General features: G+C 33.5%; 1 protein-coding gene across 22 annotated transcripts in view; it reads left to right on the forward strand.

The window, feature by feature from the left end:
* PICALM (phosphatidylinositol binding clathrin assembly protein) overlaps positions 1 to 21,858 on the forward strand; it is a 117,178-nt gene that overhangs the window by 84,763 nt on the left and 10,557 nt on the right. For 2 of the 22 annotated variants that reach the window (XM_072610647.1, XM_072610630.1), the window contains exons 13-21: positions 5,135 to 5,284; positions 8,565 to 8,645; positions 13,387 to 13,494; positions 16,182 to 16,313; positions 16,392 to 16,422; positions 16,599 to 16,698; positions 18,833 to 18,856; positions 20,526 to 20,585; positions 21,630 to 21,734. In XM_072610647.1, the coding sequence (XP_072466748.1) occupies positions 5,135 to 5,284; positions 8,565 to 8,645; positions 13,387 to 13,494; positions 16,182 to 16,313; positions 16,392 to 16,422; positions 16,599 to 16,698; positions 18,833 to 18,856; positions 20,526 to 20,585; positions 21,630 to 21,734 (791 nt within the window). The remainder of the gene's footprint in view (positions 1 to 5,134; positions 5,285 to 8,564; positions 8,646 to 13,386; positions 13,495 to 16,181; positions 16,314 to 16,391; positions 16,423 to 16,598; positions 16,699 to 18,832; positions 18,857 to 20,525; positions 20,586 to 21,629; positions 21,735 to 21,858) is intronic. The other 20 variants (XM_072610633.1, XM_072610629.1, XM_072610649.1 and 17 more) reach the window with 15 other exon arrangements.

Below are 21,858 nucleotides of genomic sequence, written 5' to 3' on the forward strand. Positions count from 1 at the left end.
TCAAAAAAGGCCCCAACATAGCCCTAACAAAAATTCCTAATTCGTTTAGGAAGTAAACAAAAAAGATATCCATGATAAAGAACTTATGGAATCTGGGATTCCCAAGACATAAGCCCAGGTGATGATTTTTTACAAGCAAAGCCTCCAAGTAAAATAGAACATAGTTACAAGAACAGTTAGACTTTCTAGAAGAAATGAAACAAGATTTTAAAAAGGGAGGGGGAATAGAAAAGAATTGAGAAGTGCTGCAGGAAAAACTTGGAGAATTAACAGCTTAGTCCAAGAGGTACAAACTCTTATCTGTCCTAGAAAATTAAAATGCACCGAAAAGAAATCGTTGACTCCAAGAGACAATTAGAAATATTGAAAGAAAATGAGACTGAAAAAAATGAAATAAAATATAAAATATAAACAACAACTTGACCAAGGAAACAGGTAAAGAAGAGATAATTGAATAAAAGTACCTAAAATCCATGACAAAAAAAATAGACTGAGTATCAAGAAATCATAAATGAAAATTGCAAAGTTGAATTAGAAGTAATCCACTGGCCAAATCTGGAAAGACCCTAATATGAAAACTAAGAAGGTCATCATAGCAAAAATCTAAGAGCTTCCAAGTCAAATGAAAAATACCGTAAGTAGCCAGAAAGAAAAGATCAGGTACTGAGCAGCCATGGTCAGATATGACAAGGTACTGCTATAAAAGATGAGCTTGGAATATGATGGTGTAAAATAATACATTTTTTGCAACAAAGAAAACAACTTATTCCTAGAAACTAAGTATAATCTCACAGGAGGGGGAAAATAAGACTTTAGCACTTCTGAGGAAAAGACAACAAATGAGTAGAAACTTTGAAACACAAACATGATTCTTGAGAAACAAAATGGCAAATATGTTTGAACAGTCAGAATGGACTATCCTACAAGAATGAAGTATTTGCATTTTAATAGAAAGAGGGAAACCTAGTGTCATCTCAGAACTCTAAATGTCAAGAGTCTTGGAAGGTGTTAAATAATATCAGGGGCTTGGAATGGTTTTGTCATTCTTATCTTCTTAAATGAAGAAGGAAAGGGAGAGTATAAAAGAAATATACTTAAGGAAGGAGGAAAAAAGGTTGAGAAATTTACCTCTCTTACATAATCTGGGTACATAAGAATAAAGTAGACTATACAGAGAAGGAGAAAGTGTATAGGACCTCACTTGAACCTTACTTTGATCTGAGCCAGTCAAAAGAGGGTAGAACCCCTCTCTCCCACCTACTCCTCCCTTACCCCCCACCCCTGTTTGTAGAACTAAGTGGGAAATATGAGAGAAATTGAGAGAGGTAAAACAAGAATTTAAGGAAGGGGGGGGTGGAGGAGATAAGATTGGTGAGAGATTAGTTATAAGCAAAAGAAAATCTAATGCTAGAGGGTGGATGGTTAAGGGGCAATTGAAAAGAAAGATTAAAAACCTGTGATTAGGGGTGGAAAAGAGGAGGACAGCTGGGTAAAAATTACTCTAATTATATATCTTTAGTGTTAAGTACACTCCTTTTCTTTCACAACTGAAGTGAGAGGGAAAGGAAAATGCCCAAGCGGATAGGATGGAAGGAAATGTGATTAAAAATAAAAACTGATAACTTGAATTGGGTGAACTCACCCACAGAAAGGAATATAATAAAAAAGATTAGAAATTAGAATATGATAGTTTTTTATAAAAAATATTTGAAATAGTTTCACACAGATAAAGGCTGAAGGAAAATCAGTTATCTATCAGCTGAATTCAAGAAAGCAAGGGTAGTAATAATCATCTCAAACAAGGTAACAGCAAAAAAATGGACGTGGTTAAAAGAGAAACAGGAAAATAATATTATGCTGGAAAGTACCATAGATAAAAGAATTAATCATGATACTTTATATATATTCACTGAATGGTATAGCATCTAAATCATAAGTGTCAAATATGTGGCCTGCAGGCATGTGACCCAACTGTAGCCTAAACAAGATTAAAATATAATTGAAATATGATGTTTTCTAAGTCAATATGCAAGTGTAGGTATCCTTATGTACAGTTTAATGGCTTCTGCTTCTACTTGAGTAGAAAGGAACATACATACGTACATACATACATACATAAAAACTGTCACACCTTGACAAAAACTGACCATATCTAAACAGATATTAAATATTCTTTATTACTCAATACAAAAAAATATTTTCAATAAAAGGCCATTGAAGGAAGGATTAAAAAGTCATTTGGGAGCTATAATTTAAATATAAATGATGTGTTGGTCAAGAACAAGTCATAGAAACAGGAGATAATTAAAAATGAGAAAATGTACTGAAACTTTTGATGGTACAACTAGTGTGATCCTTAGGGGGAAATTTCTGTAAAGGATTTTTACCAGCAAAAGAGATCCTGGTCAGTGAACTGTGCATGCAGCTAAAGAATTAGTAAACCAGCAAGTGAAAAACACCAGTTAAACATCATAAGAGAAATTCTGAAAATCAAAGAGTAATAAAATTGAAAGCAAAAAAAAAAAAAAAAACCAAAACAAAATAGATAAATTAGTAGCTAAATTAACTTTTAAAAAGAAAGAAGAAAAACAAATTGTTGGTACCAGAAATGGAAATGGTCATAACAGATGAAGAGGAAATTAAGGAAATTATCTAAAATGATTTTCCCTGACCACGTGACAACAAAACAATAGATATTTACCAAAAATTTAAAGTGTCTAGAATAACATAGCAAGAAAAGGGGAATTTAAATAACTCCTGTCTCTGAAAAAAAGGTAAGCAAGCCATAAATGAACTCCTTTCCCCCCAGAATAAAGCAAAACCAGACAGATATAGAAAATTCCTTCAATGGGCGGTTAATTTGAATAATATAAATCTGTTTGCAGAAATAAGAAAAGATCAGATATTATCAAATTCTTTTTGTGATACATATATGATCTTGATGTCTAAACTATGGAGAGTCAAAACAAAAACTTGTAGACAAATATCTCCAATGTATAATTACACAAAATTTTAAATGAAATATTCTCACAGAGATTAGTCCTTCAATGTATCAAAAAGAATATACACTTTGATCAGGTTGGTTTTATACATGGAAAGGAAGGTTGAATATTAAGAAAACTACAAATATTTTATATTATTAATAACAGGAAAACCACACAATTACATCAATGAAGCAGAAAAAACTTTTAATTAAATAGAATACTTATTTCTGTGAAAAACATAGAATTAAATGGACCTTTCCTTGACATGGCAAATATTATCTATCAAAAATTAAAAGCCAACTTTATCTGGGGTTTTGGGACAGCTACATGATTCAATGAATGTTGGGCCCAAAGGCAGGAAGACCTGAATTCCAAATCCAGTGACCTGGGCAAATCAATTAACTTTTTTTTGCTTCAGTTTTCTCAACTGTAAAATGAAGATAATAATGGCACCTATTTCCCAGGATTGTTGTGTGGATAAAATAAGATAATATTTGTAAAGAACTTAAACACAGTGCCTGGCGCATAGTCAGCGTGTATTTGTAATGCTTATTCCCTTCCCTACACCCCTACATTCCATAATATTAAATTAGAAGCCTTTATAATGAGATAAGGTGGCAAAACTAGGATGAGTGTGAGGTAGAACTTCAGCATTGCTTTAATTTGTATTTCTCTAATTCTTAGTGAGTCAAAGCATTTTTTCATATGTTTGTTGATGGCATGTAGTTTTTCCTCTGAAAAGTGCCTCTTTGTACAATAATGCATTGTGGGTGGAACAATGACTTGATTGGTCCCACCATTCTGGAAAGCAATTTGTAACTCTCCCCTAAAAGTCAATAAAAATGTGTATACTGTTTGAACTAGCTATACTCCAAAGAGATGAAAAAAAGAGTGAAGGTACTCATGTACAAAAATACAGCATTTCTTTTTGTAGTGATAAAGAAATTCAAACTAAGGGAGTGAGTACTGTCAAGAGTGATAAAAAAGCAGTTTCAGATATATCTGGGAAGACTTTTATGAACTGATGCAGAGTGAAGTGAACAGAACCAAGAGAACAAGTTACATAGTAACAACAAGATTGTTAAGCCAGACAACTTCAGATGTCTGAAGATCTCTGAATGTGGTGACCAGTTATGTTTCCACATGACCAAAATATAGCCTGCTTCTCACCTCCTGAAAGAGAGGTGATGGATTCGGGGTGCAGCATGAGGAATACAGTTTTGGATATGGCCATTTATTTTTGATTGACTATAAACAGATATTACAAGAATTATTTTCTTTCCTTCTTTTCCCATTTGTAAAGATGGAGAGTGGGAGATAGAGAAAATAAAGCTTATTAATTGAAAATGAAATAGATATTTAAAATTATGACATGAGTAGGAGAAGACATGCATTGTTACTTTTTCATGACCTTAGGTTTCAAAACTACGCTTCCCAGGAGTTTTGAATACAATTGGCTATATGGTCACTTGTCTCCCTAGTCTCTTCATGTTCTTCAAGGATTTTTTTAAAAGTTGGAAGGGACTGCTAGTACAACTCATTTTTCTGATGATGAAGCTAAGTTCCCAAGTGACTTGCCAAAGGTAATAAGCAATAGAGCCAGAATTTGTACCTATGTCTTCTGAACTCGCAGTCCAGTGGTCCTCTCTACTGTACTATGTTTGCTCAGCTTTTTCTACAAGTCACAAGTCTCCACTTTTCACATTCTTACCTGCTGAATCACATTCTTCTTGTTCTTTTTCCTGTGATTAGAAGTTTACCTCCTCTTTCAAGTCTTCAACAATCAGAGCCAGTTCATTTGCCATTAATCACAACACTCTTTTTCTAAGATGTTTTATGTTTGTATGTGCTTAAGGCTGATTTGTAATGCCTCATTATAAGCTTCTTAAGATCAGAGAGATTCTGTCTCTAATATATAGCTGCTTATAGTGAAAACTTAAGTCCGTGGTGAGTGCACAGATGATTTATATTAAAATGCATTACTAAATTTATTTTTTCCTTTTGTTGATTTCAATATCTGAGTACTTAAGCTTAAACAAAAATAAAGAAGCTACTTTTTTTTTCACTTAAAATGAACCTGTTGACTAATTCCAATACTAATTCATTTACTTCCTTTCTTCGTTTTGCTCTAACCTACTCGGACTACACAGATCCTTTTTCTGCTACTGTAGATGCTGTTGATGATGCCATTCCAAGCTTAAATCCTTTCCTCACAAAATCTAGTGGTGATGTTCACCTCCCCATTTCTTCAGATGTATCCACTTTTACTACTAGGACACCTACTCATGAAATGTTTGTTGGTAAAGTACTATTTAACATATTTTCCCCCCCAATTACTGTTTATATTGTCTAAATATTCTCGCTAATTAAAAAAAAAGTGCCATAACTAGTTTAGTTTTCATTGACAAATCATAAAAGTAGATAAACAGGAATAAAGTTACTTTTTGGAAAGTATAGTATTAGTTTTTAGTTTCATTTAATGTAGGCAAAGTGATTGCCTGTCAGGTAAAAAGCTTTTTTGTTGTTTTGAATTCAGTGTCACATAGTGTGTTGTAGTACCTTAGCACACAGCCAGAAGAGACAGGTTGCCATAAATACAATCATTTTCCTTATCATTTTAGTTTAAACTTCTGTTTTGTTTATATTATAAAAAAAACTTTAGTTATCTAGTATGTAGAAACTTCTAGCCTAAAATGCCTAGTTCTGCCATAAACCTGAAAGTTTTTTTTTAAAAAAATGATAAATTATCCAGTTTATTCTTATAGTTGCAAAAGCTCAAGTTGGCCTTAATGGTTTTTAGTAGTACTGTTATAAGAAGTCCACAAGATGACTTTCTCCCCATAAGGTAATTGCCAATGAAAGTGAGTTTAATTGCTTACTAAGCAGAGTAATAGTAGTAGTAATAATAATAGTGAACATTTGTATAGTATTTTATAAAAGTATATTGAATAATACAAAATTGGTCAAAGGATAATTACAAAGAGAGTGAAGACATTTGAGAGAAGAAAATGTCTTGGGTAAATATTGCTTTAGCCTTTGATTCAGTAATCTTTTTTTCCCCCAGAAAGGCAGCTATTAATTGAACAAAAATCGTTACGTATTTTTACCTCCTGGTTTTCTGAGACTGACAGTTGACAAAAAGAGCAAGCCAGTTAAATGTAGTGCTGTACTTCTTGTCAGTACTTGGACAAGGCCCTTACTATTTATGGGATGCATCTTGTTTAAAAAAAGAAAAGAGGAAATTTAGACTATGTGCTCTATAAACTTCCTATCAAACTCTAAAATGTTAAAATCTCATAACAAAACTATTTTTAAGAAAGCAAGTTTTAGGCCATATATCTAATAATCACTAATGATAACCTAATATAACTAGCTAAAGAATATTACAATTATAATGAAGACTGTGAGTCAAAAGAAACCAAACCACTGTTAATATTGTTGCTGGGGTTTTTTTTTTTTGCTATGGTGGGAAGCTATAAGAAAGTTTGAAATTTTCTCCAAAAAAGTGCTTATGGTACTTAAAGAATTAATATTCACCTATCTTTAAAAACAAAACAAAGAACTGTTAAAATCCAGAATACTTTATTTCCTGCCATGCCAGATTACTGAGTTATTGGATTTTACTTTGGCATTTTCTTTGAAACATATATAGATATATATCTGTAGATAGATAGATATATACCTATATATCTATGTAGATATCTATATGTGTCTATATATCTATCTATAGATATGTATACCAAATATAAAATAGTTTTTGTCATGTCAAATGACATTTTAAAATTCCATCACTCTAAAACCCTTAACTCCTACAAGTCTTACATGTAAAACCAAATTACAGAATCTGAATTAGAAAGGGTCCTAATCCATCTAGTCCATCACTTTTGCAGATGTCAATACTGAGGCTCAGTACAATGCCTGAGATTGCATAGCCAGTGAAAGAGCTAGTATTAGGACTCCCAGTTGGGTGTTCTTGGCCAGGGCTATGTTCTGTATGCCACTAAAATACCTCTTAAATAGGACTAATTATCCTAGCATGGGTTGTCTTATGATGCATTTATTTTTTAGTAAGACGTTTTAAAAAATTGCTATATAGAGAAAATGTAGCTATTAGTTGGTTCTACTTTTTTCAAAATGTTGAGTTGTGCTCAGCTAAGAATCTGAATTGATAAAACTGGTAAATGTGAGTTTGCAGCCAAAATAACTTATTTGTAATTTTTAGTAGGAAGTAGTTCTGAGACCTCAGAGGTCATCTAGCCCAACCATAGCCACTGTAGTTCAGAAATGAGAAAGCAGCACCTGAGATCCTGTGGAAGTGAATATAAGGATGATCCTATGGAAGTGAATATAAGGATGTGGCATTTATGGCCAGTTTTTCAAGAGTAATCTTTTACATAAGGAAGCTAAAAAGAAAAAAATAGCAAACGTCAGATAAATTAAGTTAGGTAGGTTTAACAAAAGTTTATTTAAAACAGACAGTCATAGATCTTAGAACTAGAAGGGAACTTAGTTGTGGGTATTCATAGTTTTTACATATGAGACAATTTAGGTCCAAACCTTGTATCTTGCTAAAGGTCTCACCATTAAGAAGTAATGGAATAGAACCCAGAATTTCAGCTCCCTCCTGCCTAGTATATCCTAATTCAGGAGCAAGAGTTTTTAACTTGGTGTCCATGGACTCCTACAGAGTATGTGGATAGATTTCAGATTTGTGGATTACATGGGGGAAAAAATGCATTAGCATTTGCTTCATTTATGAGTGTATGAATATTGAGAAGGGTCCCTAGGCTTTACTAGACTGCCAATGGGTCCATGACACAAAAAGGTAAAGAACCCCTGTAGTAAAGATTTAAAAGTTTAGTTTTTGAGAGCAAGATTATAAAGCTACCAATATTTTTTTAAAAGTGATAATTTTGAGACTATAACTTAAGTGATGTAATTACCAGGGATTACAACAAACAACACTTATTTTTTGTGAAAAGTTGGCAAGGGAATGGGAGGTGTGTGTGGAAATCACTAATGTTTTGAGGTGAATAAGGTCTCAATTACTGAAATTGAGCCTAAATTACTTTTCATATTACTTCTGAATCATGGATTTCATAATAATAAATACTGCCTTATTCGAAACAGTGAGAGCACAGTGACATAGTAATGAGTATATGGATTTAAAGTAATTTGAAGGTTGCCTAAGTTATCCATTCATATACTTTTATGATCACCAAATGAAAAATTAGTTTGGCTAATTCATTATGCCAAGGATATTTGTTTAAATGCCTTTAAATGTTACAAAAGTTTAGTTTTGTTGTTTTGTTTGTTTTTCCAAGCATGGCTCTTGACTTTTGTTTGTTTTCTTTTAGCTGAGTGTAATTTTGTTGCCAGTGGCCTTTCTCTTTAAATGAATATGTCCTCTTCCTACATTTTATACCTGATAGAATCTGGGTTCTCTTTTATAAGTTAAAATCTGAAGATAGTTACTATTTAGAACCCTTATTATTTTTTTTAATTACCCCCTTCCCATTCTCTGTAACTCTTCCTCCTCTTCTTTCTCTGCTTTTTTTGTTGCCTGATGTGCCTTGTCAGATTCTTTTTGTGGCCCTCAAGCTTATCCTAATACTACTCATGTGCGCCATGAGCCCTCTACTGTAGCCGGTCTATTTGGAGGTAGGTAATGGTATATCTATAAAATAAATCTGTTATGTAGGTGATGTTTTTTTTCAAAGCTAAACCATTTAATTTGGGGAAATTTTTATTTACTTATTTTATTTTTATTTTTTACTGTTTCCTTTGCTTTCACAGACCTGTGGTTTGACCTGCCTTTTATTTGCTTTGGTTAAAAATGTGTTAGTTTTATGGATGACTGCCTACCATTTACACATTTTCACATTTTTAAATGCACATACTCAAAACAGTATCTTGTTTAAACAAGTCTTATAAATATTCAGCCTTATACATTAGAAGTGCTTTAAAAAGTTTTCGTGCTTTTTAATTTAGTCATATAATTTTATAAGCATGTGCAGTTTTCATGCTCTTTTACTAGTCTGTTATTACTAAAACAGCTCTGGCATTGGAATTGTAAAGAGGGAAAAAGGAGAAACCATGGGGGAAGATAGCTAAAAAAGTGAGAAGCAAGTTTCATAGAATCACGGCTGTTTTCATAAACCACTTGTACTTCCTTGCCTCTCTTGTGTAGCATACTTTAAAGTCTGACAAGTTGCTAGTTTTTGTTCAGTCTGTAAATGTTTGTTGCATACCTGTTTTGTGCATAGTATTTTATCACCTTTGTTAGGCTTTCCTGAAATTTGGCAGACAGCCATACTTACTTCTATTCCTTCACTTGGAGGTAGGCGTTAAATGGAATTAAAAGAAGTTAATTGTGGCGCTTGGTAATACTGCTACCCTAATTCTATTCAGCATTTGACATTTAAAAGAAACACTTTTAGAAGGGTTATTGCATTTGAAACTCACAGATGTGGGATTTCTGTTGCCATGGTAACATAAGCCATATTTGAGCAACTTCTCAAGGTAGGAGTAGGACCCTGAACTTGGAATCAATAAGACCTGGGTTCAAATTCTAATTCAGATACTTACTAACTGTGTGACTCTGGGCAAATTGATTAACCTCTATGTGCCTCAGTTTCCTCATTTGTAAAATAAGGAGGTTGGACTTAATGGTCTCTTAGGTCCTTTTCAGCTCAAAATTTGGAATCTCAAGTTTGCAATGTCTATGCAGCTTTGCATGTAGTTTAAAAAAAAAAATCTGGCAGGCCAAAAAGCTTTTCACCAGTCTTTTTTTCATTGAATGCTGATATTTATGATTAGTGCATGGAATTCTTCCATTTCATGATGTACACCTGATAAGTATGCGTTGCAGAAACTTTTTAATAGGAATTTCAATAAATAGGTTTTCTTTATACAAAGGAGTGAGACAGATTTCAAATGGTGTCATGGGAGTACTTTGCAGTCTAATTAGATGATGTGCTACACATTTGAGATTTACAGAAGGCATATTAATATTATACTTTTCCATTATAATGGACTATTTGTGCCCAACCTGTGGTAGAACCTTCTGAGCTTATATTGGTCTGATCAGCCAGTCAGACACACTGTACTTTGACCCCCAATCTTTGAGAATGAGGGGCAGCAACCAATTATGTTTAGTTTCTGTTTGAAAATCTAAAATAACCTTTGAATATCCTTTTTTTAGTGACTTTATAAGATAATGAGGCTTAATTTTTAATTAAAATGTGGGATGCTGGTTCTCATTTACTATCCCAAAATGGTATGTAGTTTTGGAAGATCTTGCCTGCCTTTCTTGAGCCTAGTTTAGCTTTTCCCTCCATATTATAATTTTTTGATTTAAGGTACTATGTCTGAGAAAACTGCCCTTTCTCTTTATGCTGTGAATAATTGTAGGGGCTAATATTTAATTTTCATAGATTGGTGCCTACTGACCTTTAAAGATGGCTCCCTGCCTTCTAGCCCATGAGCATAAAATACAGCGTTGATTCTGAAGTACATATCATGTTCTGACTTCTTTAAAGTTATAAAATTCTCAGTTGTAGATGCTAAAAAGATTTACTTACATGTTAATTTTAGAATTTTGGAGCAAATAGGTTGTAAACTCTAGTTACAAAATACATTTGAATGGAATTTATCTCTTGGCATATTTTTATCATTTCTTTTAATGCCAGTAATGTCAATTAGCCATATTTGTCACTAGGAATATTTTAAGAGTCTGAATTATTCTCACTTCTATAGGGTAGAATTTTTTTTTTTTTTTGGTGTGGGTACATTTTTCTATTCCCTTGCCAATACCACTCTCAATAAAATCCCATTTTGATGTATTCCTTATTTCTTGTGAGTCAAATGCACCATCTTGAATCTACAGGTCCAGGAAATTCAGGCATTTCTGCTTTGTATTATTAAAAAATTATGTGCCAAATTGTTTTTGGTATTTAACCCAAGGCTAGAACCTATATACCCCCACCCTGTCCAAGGGTCTTAATCTAAAGGCTAAGCAATGTTGAACAAGATCTGAGTTGTTTACCTCTTGTACCTATAGAGCATTCATTATATATTATACATACATCAAATGATGTTTCACAGTATATGAGAACTTTTGACATGATCATTCAAATTAGCCTGCTTCACTGTCTTGAAGCTTCTTGAGCTATTATTCATAGGTCCCTGGTATGACAGGTTTTTTTTCCCCCATTTCATTCTTTCTAGTCCAGCATCATCAATATACTGACTTGAACCTTGGGCACTTGGACATCATTTGCTTTGCCACTGTAGTTGAAAAGTTTCTCCAATAACAAAAAAAGGAAAAGATGTTTATCATTGTACCATGGACTTAGATCTTTCCTGATAATGTAGGTCCCCATCCTGTGTGGGATCATACATTACATCTTTAACCATTCAACCTCAGAATTTCCAATTCTTTCTTAGATATTTAGACACTGAGTTAAAAGTACTTTTCTGGTCCCCTTGTACAATCTGTATCTGAATATGCATCTCTTATATAGTATCCTCAAGAAGAGATTATCAGCTTTCCTGCTTTAATACCTCCAGTGAAAAGTAATTTTCCCTTTCTTTTTGCCCTTCCCCCAAGGTAGTTTATTCCACTTTTGGATACTTTGGATGGTTTTGGATAATATTTTTTTAAAAATATCAACTTACATCTGAACCTATATCTTCCTCTCTACCCACTGTAACTGGTTCTGCTTTCAGAAACTAAATAGAACAAGTCTAATTGTATGATAGCCCTCCAAATACTGGAAGATCCCAGTTATATCCATTCCCAAGTTTTTTCTTCTCTGGGCTAAACATTGCTTTTTCCTTCAACTTATATGTCATTTTGGTTCCTCACCATATTGGTTGCCTACTTCTGACAAGTAGAACATGACCATTTCCTTAAAGAAAATACAAGTCCATCATGTGACTGTGAAATCATACAAGCCACAGAATTAAAATGTTAGCTGAGAGCTACGGGAAAATACAAGAAAAAAAATTAAGGGTTACCTAGTTGAACATCCTACAGTGATAACTGTCGCTAGCAATCCAGGCCTTGCTAAAACACTTAAAAGTGATGCCCAGTGTGAATGGTGGCTCAATCTACTCACTCTTAGGGCAACTGTATGAAACTGTATGAAAACTTTTGTTTGTTTTTATTGGAAAAAAAAAACTCTACCTCTCTGGGGCAACACAGGACATACCTGTCTACTTCCTCTTTGATAGAACATTCAAACTCTTTAGCTGTCAGATCTCCACTTAGTCTTCTTTCCTTTTAGATAAACTTTCTCTGCTTGTTGCTTATGTGCTGTGGTTTACAGAACCTTAATTATCCTGGTCACCTTTCTTTAAATGTGCTTTTGTTTTCAACAATTCATTAAAATTGTACACTTAACACTGTTGACACATTCCTAATTAGTTATCTTTCCTCAGGAAAAAACATTTTTGGTTTCATAACCACAGCCTAAATCAGAAGTTTTTAAACTTTTGACACATATGTCATGGACCCTTTTACCAGTTTGGTAAAGCCTATGAATGAACCCTGTCTCAGAATGACATTTTTACTTGCATAAAGTAAGAATTATTAGCAATATTGCAAAGGAAGCCAACTACATTGAAATATAGTTATGAGAATGTATGTGTGCATATATATAAATGAACCTTCTGAATATGAGGATAAAGTCTGTGGCCACATACAATATAATAAAGTGCTTCAAAATCTATCATTGGACAGTATATGGTTTGCCCCAGTTGTTCAGCAGTAGTACCTTGAATCCTGCAGAAGAAATGGATATTTGTAGCTGAGCCTTTAGCAAGATGCTGGAATATGAGAGAAAGTGCAGGAGGTTGGAGATAGTTACATGAAAATTAGTAATCAAAAGGGGTATGCATTTCATTTATGTTGACGAATTGAGATTTTGCCACTGAATGAACTTATCTCTTGGTGTTGTAGGGGAATGGGAAAGACTTAGAATTTATAAGAATGTTGTTTGTTGTTCACATTCCTGAGAGTCCTTGGGGTTGTAATAAATTGCTCTAGAGGGAAAATCCAAATATCACACACATACACTTAGTTTCAACTTGAAAACAAATTAGACATTTCTTAAACTAATTTGACAGACTATAGACAAACCATGACATAAGCACTATTTTGAGGGATATGGTTTAATAAAGAGAGCTAAATACCTGTTACTGCTGGTTTTTCTTTTTCAGTGAGGTGCATTCTGTAATGGAAAATATTGCTGTATATAATCCTTACTAAGATGGTAGTTTTGAAAAGATTTATTTTTGAAAGGTTTGGTTTTTATACTTTATGATTATTTACTAAAGAACTGAAATTGTTGAGTTACAAAAGAATTTAGATTTTTAAAAAAATTTTGGTTCTTCTCAGGGTTTACTCCTTCTCCCGTTGCACAGCCACAGCCTTCAGCTGGCCTTAATGTTGACTTTGAGTCGGTGTTTGGAAATAAATCTACAAATGTGATTGTAGATTCTGGCGGTAAGAGAAAATTTATACTTTATTAAAAGCACTACTGTAAATATTCAAATTTCAGTTCTGGAAGAGTTAAAGGGTAAAAAAAAAAAGGTAACAACCTTAATTTTGTTGTTACCTTCAATTTTTAAGAATTAAACTGGACATATATGAGGAAGTTTTCAGATCTTCTGCTAAGAACTCTAAAGAAATGTCAAGTTATTTTTTATCCCAGTAGGCATTTTTCAGTCACCAGAAAGCTCGTTTGTCTCGTTTTCTGCCCATATGCCTTTATTTCACTTTCCCCCCAAACATACATACCTCGTCAGTCAACAAGCATTTGTTAATTGCCTTCAATGTACCTTACACACTAAATGAAAATAACAATGTCCGGGAGTCAGAAGATATACATTTAAATCCCATCTCTGAATTTTACCCATCTGTATGAGCTTGAGTAAGTCAGTAATGCTTCCTTGACCTCAGTTTCCTTATGTATAAAATGAGGAGAATGTAATAGATGACCTCTGAGGTCTTTTCCCCTTCTAAAATTATGATCTGAAATACTGTTTGCTGGTGTATTTGTTTTCTTTTTTTTACTCTAGCCTTCCATTTTTCTCCTCACCAGACAGACTAAATTATTGACTCATTATTTGAATTGTAATTCATTCATGTGAACCCTATCAGTTGATTCACTGGAAATATTTAAAGTATCCTACTTTGCTTCCCTTTCCCTTTTAGTCTGCCTATTCCCTTTTATCCCTCTTCCTAAAGTAAGTTGTAACTTGTTAAAATAGAAAACATGAAGTTTTATATTTAAAAGTAAACAAGAAAACCAGAAAAAGATAAGAATTTAATTTAAAAAAAAGAATGTTAAAAATAAGAAAAAACTTGAAAACTGATTTTAAATGTACTAGGCAATGTACTAGGCACTATAAATGGACCTAAAATATAAATGAAATCCATGTAGCCCTCTCAGCACACATTTAAAAGGGATTCCTGATTTTTCTAGAGTTTGACTTGATGTGGTAGAGGAAGTTTGTTTTTGTTTTTATGTTTGAATGAACATTTCTTTATGGCCTACTGGTTTGTCTCAACAGAAGAGCATTTACACATGTAAACTTAATTATAAGTGTTCCTATGTGGAATTACATATTAAATGAAAATAAGGAAAGCAAAGCCAACTATTTTTTTGTCACTAAGTAATATTCCTGTCATGTAATGGTATACTTCAGAGGTGGTTCATAATTTCTATAAGCTTAGGTCAGAGATCTGTAATTCCCTGGGTTATAACTTAAAAGGTTAGTCTTGGGCAGTTTCACAGCTAGTATATGAGTAGCGAGATTTGAACCCAGATCTTGCTTACTCCAAACCCATTATTTTACCCACTGTGCCATTCTCTTATTAAGCTTAAGCTATTTAAATTCAGTAGATGGAGTTTTTTTCTCAAATTTGTAATAAAACTAAATTCTCAAATTTATAATAAAACCAAATTAGTTGGGAAGTTAGTCCATCTTCTTGATGCCTAAGGGGAAATAACTTGCTCTAAAGTATTGTACATAGTAAATAGTCAGGATACAAATTTAGTCTGACTCCAAATTCAGTATCTCATTCTTCCTTTAGTACCAGACATTTAATGCTCTATAATCATAGTTTAATATCCTTGAATATTTTTGTCTAAATGAGAAATGATGCAAAGAAATAGATTAATGTGACACTAGTCATATGCTACCGTATTGTATAATTTTCTTATGAACCTAAATAGTTCCATAACAACAACTATCAGCAGATCTTTTGAGTTGGCTAGCCTGGATTTGATTTGCTTTTTTTCCTGTCATCCTCTAAGAAAAGACTTAAGGAAGCAAATTGAATCTTTCTTTTTAAAACCAGGTTGACCTCTACTTTCAATTTCATATTTAACATTTGCTAAATACCTGAGTGTCAGGTGCTAGGGATACAGAGCTAAATAATCACCCCAGCCCCTGCTACAGGACAACTAGGTGATACAGTGGATAGAGAGAGAAATGGCAAACTTCTTCATTATCTGTCAAAAAAACCCCAAATGGGGTCACCAAAAATAGGACAAAAAACCTTGAGTACCTGTACTCAGTGGACCTGCTGCTTTTTTAGTAGACCTCTCAAGAAACATTTTGGTGCAGTTTAGACATAATTTTTCCTCTTATGCTAAGGAATACATTTTATGACCTCTTTATTTATTTTAACTTCACTCAGTTTTCTAGTTTAGCTCTGCGGTATGTTCTTTGCCAGTACAATCTACTTAAAAGAATAAATTTGCAAAGTCCTTTTGCTGAAAGAAAAAGGAAGACTTTTTAAGTACTATGTCTACCAGTTAGCCCTTTAGATGTCTTGGAAGAAGATATGAGGAAAAGGACTTTGTTTCAACTGTCCTCGAGTCCCAGAAGGTTTACTCGGGAGGCAGTGTATATGTGTATAGTCATTTGTCTGAATAATCCTTCCTTTGTCCTTTTTAAGCCTAAATAAGTAAGTCTATTTAGCCATTAACTCTTCCCTTCTTTTTTATTATATGTAAGAGAAAATACCACGTTTAGTTTGGTGTGACTCCCCTTTTGAAGAGTTTAATATGCAAATCTAAAAGAATTTTTTCAAAACATGGAGAGCAAAAAGAGTTGCCTTTTAAGAGCTATAGTACAGTGAAATTCCTTACAAATCCTATTTCGTTTATTTATAACTTTAAGGCTTTGATGAACTAGGTGGACTTCTAAAACCAACAGTGGCCTCTCAGAACCAGAGTCTTCCTATTGCCAAACTACCACCGAACAAGTTAGTGTCAGATGACTTGGATTCATCTTTAGCCAACCTTGTAGGCAGTAAGTATTTTTTTCCCTTTTATGATATTGATTCATATGGTAAGAGTAGTATTTAAAACTCTCTTCTTTATGTCATAGATCTGGGCATTGGAAATGGAACCACTAAGAAGTAAGTTTTTCTTTTATATCTTTGCCTCCATTTTCTATACACTACTTTTAAAAACCTAATTTAACTAACTTTAAAAAATGAAAGAGATTTCCATTTTACTTTGCTTAATCTCATTGTCTTTTGAGAATATTATCTAACTAAGGGAGTTTAATGTGGTGACTTGTGCTTATTTAAAGTGATGTAAACTGGAGTCAACCAGGTGAAAAGAAATTAACTGGAGGATCCAACTGGCAACCAAAAGTTGCACCTACAACTGCTTGGAATGCTGCAACAATGGTAAGTAAATAAAGTTCATTATAGAGTAGTGCATGTATAGTCTATAGTACATTTCATGTACAATATGAAAGTACCATGAGTGAATTTTTAGATTCATTCCTAATATTGGAGAGTAGGGAGAGCACATAAATTAGAAAATAGATTGTTTAACTTTATGAGCCTCAGAAATCCTAGAATGCATTGTAGTATAGGTTAAATGGCTTTAGATTAGCAATTTGAGTAAATATCAAAACTTAGTCCACACAAATCTTTCCCTACATAAACTCCAGAAGAATTAACTATGGAAAGATTGAGAAGAGAGAAATTACAGTCAGTCCTACATTTAATCAGTGTGAAAATCTACCATCTTTTTGTTATCATTATAGTCTCTTCTGCACAGGCTAATTCTTTTGGTTAGAACATGTTGCTGAAGAGGCCAAAGTCAGGTATTTAATGACTTGCCAGCTGAGGTTTTTATGGAGAAGCTTTGCTTTATAACCATTCTTGTCATTTGGCCTGCTGTCTTAAGGATGATTGGCTATTGAGTGACTTCAGTGAATTATTAGTAAAATCAAAATATTTTCTACTGATTTACCAGTAGCAATATCCCTGTGTAAAAAAGAGCATATGTTCTTATTTTTTAAAAAATTTCTCAGGGAAAAATATGGCATGATGGATAGAAAACTTTGGTTCAAGTCCTGCCTCTAATACATAGGGGCCTCAGTGACTCCCTGGCAAATCACACAAGTTCTTTGTATTCTAAATTAGCTCTCTAAGACTAAATTACAGAAGAGATACCAACCTGAATAGAGAGAGCTTGCTCACCCTTTGGTAGAGAGTGTTTCCTAAATTAACGAAATTACAAATCTAATCCCTATCCTTGACTCTATACCTTCTCACTTCAAGATCTTTGATCTGTTGCCAGATTTCCTTGATTTTAGGCATGCTATGCTAGCTATATGGTTGGATTAAAGACAAAAGCTAGTAGTAAGCTTGATAAGTATTTGTTTAATATTGTTTGAAAACTCATTGAGGTTCACAAGTAGCAAATAATAAAACTTACATCTCTTGGAAGCCATGATTTTTCATTGGTAATCAAACTAAGTGTACGTAGGAATATATTACAGTTTATACTGAAATCATTCCCAGTGTCACAGATGAGAATTACCTAGTGACTCTTTCATATGGGAAGCTGGTATAAATATTCATATATCATAAAAGTGTTTTTCAGTTTTAAAATAATTTTACATTATGCAACTTCTTACAAATGTATATGGAATTAGCATAGGCAATTGAAGTTTGACTACACAGGAAACTAATAATTCAAATCTTTTATACAGGTGGAAGTAATTTGTAATTTCTTCATGATAATTTGTGATAATATCAGTAGGCTGGAAACAATCTCTTGCTTCCTTTGTCCTTTTTCTTTTCCTTCCCACTTCCCCTTTCTCCTTCTCTCTTCTTCCTTTTTGTCTTATGCCCTACCACCTCTCTCTCTCTCTCTCTCTCTCTCTCTCTCTCTCTCTCTCTCTCTCTCTCTCTCTCTCTCTCCCTCTCTCCCCCCCTCCCCTTATTTATTTCCTTTATGTTTTAGCATACTAAATGTCATAGATTTTATTAAAGTTTACTTGCAGTGTTGGAGATTTGTAGTTCTTGAATAGAATTGCTGCTTGTGACATTTCTCTACATTTCTAACCTGTTCCATTAATACTTAAACACTGTCAAGGTTTTAAAGTCTTTTTTAAAAAATTATTTATTCCTTCAGGTCATGTAAAGTATATTTGTATTCCAGACTCTGCTAGTGAATTTGCCAGTTAATCTTTTCTTGCTATGGACATTAGTTGAAGGTTTAGTGTAAAATGCATATCAGATTTACTGTGTGGCTTCTGAATTTTAGACAACTAACTGTGGGCTTTTAGTTGTAACACATGTGAACAGAAAAGACCAAAGCAGAGGCAATTGTTTTTAACCTTGGCAGTGTTGGTCTTAATGTAGATGTCCCTTTGTTAAATTACTTGAATTATAGGCATTTGTATTTTAGCTAGAGATTAAATGTACTTGTGAACTAAAATGCTCTGTGTATTTTCTGTTGTGTAAGTACTTGTTCTAATCCAGTGTTATTGCATTATGTAATTGTTCTCCCTGGGGAAAACAGAATGGCATGCATTTTCCACAATACGTAAGTGACCAAAAACTAGCCTTTTTGCAATAAAATCGGCATGTTATTAACCACTGCTGTAGCAGAATCTCATAACCTTCCAGCTGTTACACATTTTTCATATTAAGATCTTCAATGTGTCAAAAAGATTCCTTCTGGCATATATTGATTTCATGGGTATGCTGGCAGACTTGATTCCAGTGGTGGCATGGGAAAGATCAAAATTTTTTTTCTTGCTTAATATTCTGCCATTTGCTTCCAGATAGCTGGGTGTCTGTTGTTTGTATGTGTCTGTGCTGCCTTAATGCACTTGATGAATTCTGAATGAAGGGGGATGTTGATTGTGGTGGTGTGTTTAAAATAATAATTGCATGAAATCTCACAGGCTTATGCTATATTTGACAGTTTGTTGACTTAACATGGCAGACCTTAATTTTAAAGTTGGGAGAGACCAATAAGTCATTTGTGTTCACTTAAATACTAAACTTTTACCTATTCAGAATAACCTCTTATTTTAATTCATGCTTCATTTAACATACATCCATTTAAATTACAGAATTCCATTTTAGTTTTTTATAATTCCAGCAGTGCTATTGGTCTTTCACCTTTATGTAATGTCAGTTTTCATTGTATGATGATGTGTAAGGGGATCTTCTAAGGTAATAAATATTTTCCCCAAAAGATTCAATACTCTATGTAATAATATTTATTTTTACAATGGAATGGGATACATTAATGAAACCCTAATTAAAAGGTAAAACAACTTTTTAAAAGTTTAGTTTTTAAAATATAAAAAATTAGGGTTTTTTTTTTTTTGTCTCTCCTATTCCCCACCTCTCCCCCCAAAAATGATGGCTTTTGTGTCAGTTGTGAACTGGTGCCATGCAGACACTTTATTTGTGGTTATGATGAATTCATTTAATTAAATGCTCAATCACATCGTTACAGTGTATAATTCTTTTAAAACATTTGAAATAATCACCAAGGTTACTAGTAATTTTGAGCTAAGTTCTCATTTTGAGAAGCTCATTCTTATTAATTGGTCAGAATACTTATGTTTTTACTGAATTAAGGATCTAACATTGAATTATATCAGTCTTCTTAGACATACTTTTATTGCGCTAATAAGTCTTTATAATAAAGGGCTTTCAGAAATAACTTCATTTGTTTTTTATAACCAAATATAGGTGGTTGCTCTTTGGATCATTGTTTTATCTAAGGTTGAGTCTTTTCAGTTTGTAATTGCCTTTTGTTGTTGTTGTTAACTGAAAGGAACCTTTTTGCCCCTAGGGAAAAACTCTAAATAATTGATCATTAATTTAAGACTGTGTGACCTAGTGAATAGAAACCTGGGTTCAAATCTGCTTCTGACACACACATGTATATATGCATATATGTATATGTAGGCTATATGACTCTGGGCATGTCACTTAATCTTTCATTGCCCCAGGCTGCTATTCATAATTGTTTACCAGGAATTTCTTACTCCAATTAAATAACACATACAAATCATTAAAAAAAGTAGCTATCCTAGTTTTGGATGTTTCTCAGTGCCACTTTGTCTCTTGGCCGTGTTAGCAAAGCTTTTTTTTTTTTTTTTTTTAAACAATTGCTGGTATTGTTGCCCTAAAATTGTACATAATTGAATTACTTCCTAGTTGTTAAATTTTTTTTTTCCTCCCTGCATTAGGCACCCCCTGTAATGGCCTATCCTGCTACCACACCAACAGGAATGATAGGATATGGAATAGTAAGTATTCATTTGGATATGTGACTGCTTGGCAGGGGATGTGGTAGGAAGGGAATAAGTTCTCCTATACCAGCTACTATGTGCCTGCAGGCACTATGCCAAGTACTTTTTACAAATATTATCTTACTTGATCTTCACAATCCCCTGTGAGGTAGGTGCTATTACTGTCCTCATTTTACATTTGAGGAAACTGAGGCAGACAGAGGTTAAGGTGCTTGTCAAGGGTCACTCTTCCAGGAAGTGTCTGAGGCCAAATTTGAAATCAACTCTTCCTGAATCCAGGCTGAAAACACCACCAGCTGCCTCTGGCAATTTTACACACACACAAACACACACGCTATCTCTATTGTTGCAGAAGTCTGTCTATACAACAATAGTTCAAAAATTGAAATTTTTATCAGAAGAATGTTAATTGCCTGTGTGTAGTCTTAATACATGGTTACATCCATGAATTTAATTTCATAAGTAGGTGGTAGTGATTTTTAACAATATGTTAATATATTCTGGAACAATTGAGAGTTGATTCAGTAGTAACTATTCTATAGATATTTTAGGCCTCCTGATATTTTTTCCTAAAACAATAGCCAAATTCAGAGTGAGCCCTTGGGAATTAACTTGAGTTTTTCATCTTTGCATTGAGGACATGTAGCTAGTGGGTTTAAGAACTGTACTTTGATTTCTACTGTAGTAATAGAAGAACTTTGCTTCAACATGCTTAGGAGAGATCTTCTTCTCTTACATTTGTAACTTTTCCTGTGATTCTGTAGCCAATAAATTTAGAAATCCTTGGTCCCAACCAAGGTCTACAATTTAGGTATTACATCTTTTATAAAATTGGGGTCTTTGATACACGTTCTTTAAGAGATACCTCAGCTTCACCTTCTTGGACTCTGTAGCTGCTATTTTATCGTATGTATTCAAATTTAATTTTCCTTTAACCAGACCAGAAGTACTATATTGTATTGTTAATTCTTGTAGCTTTTTTAAAAGGGTGAAAGAATCCACTGACAGATAATGTACTTTAACTTTATGATTTATTTTTAGCCAACTCAGATGGGAAATGTACCTGTAATGACACAACCAACATTAATATACAGCCAACCTGTCATGAGACCACCAAACCCCTTTGGCCCTGTTTCAGGAGCACAGGTAATGCGGGACATTTAATGTTATCATGACTGACTTTATCTGGGAAGAGTTTACCAAGTTAAATGTGGAGACAATCAGAGAACTAATAATTTAGTGCACGGAAGGAGGGAATTTGCTTAACTCC

This window comes from Notamacropus eugenii, chromosome 5, assembly GCF_028372415.1.
Source record: "Notamacropus eugenii isolate mMacEug1 chromosome 5, mMacEug1.pri_v2, whole genome shotgun sequence".
Lineage (NCBI taxonomy): Eukaryota > Metazoa > Chordata > Mammalia > Diprotodontia > Macropodidae > Notamacropus > Notamacropus eugenii.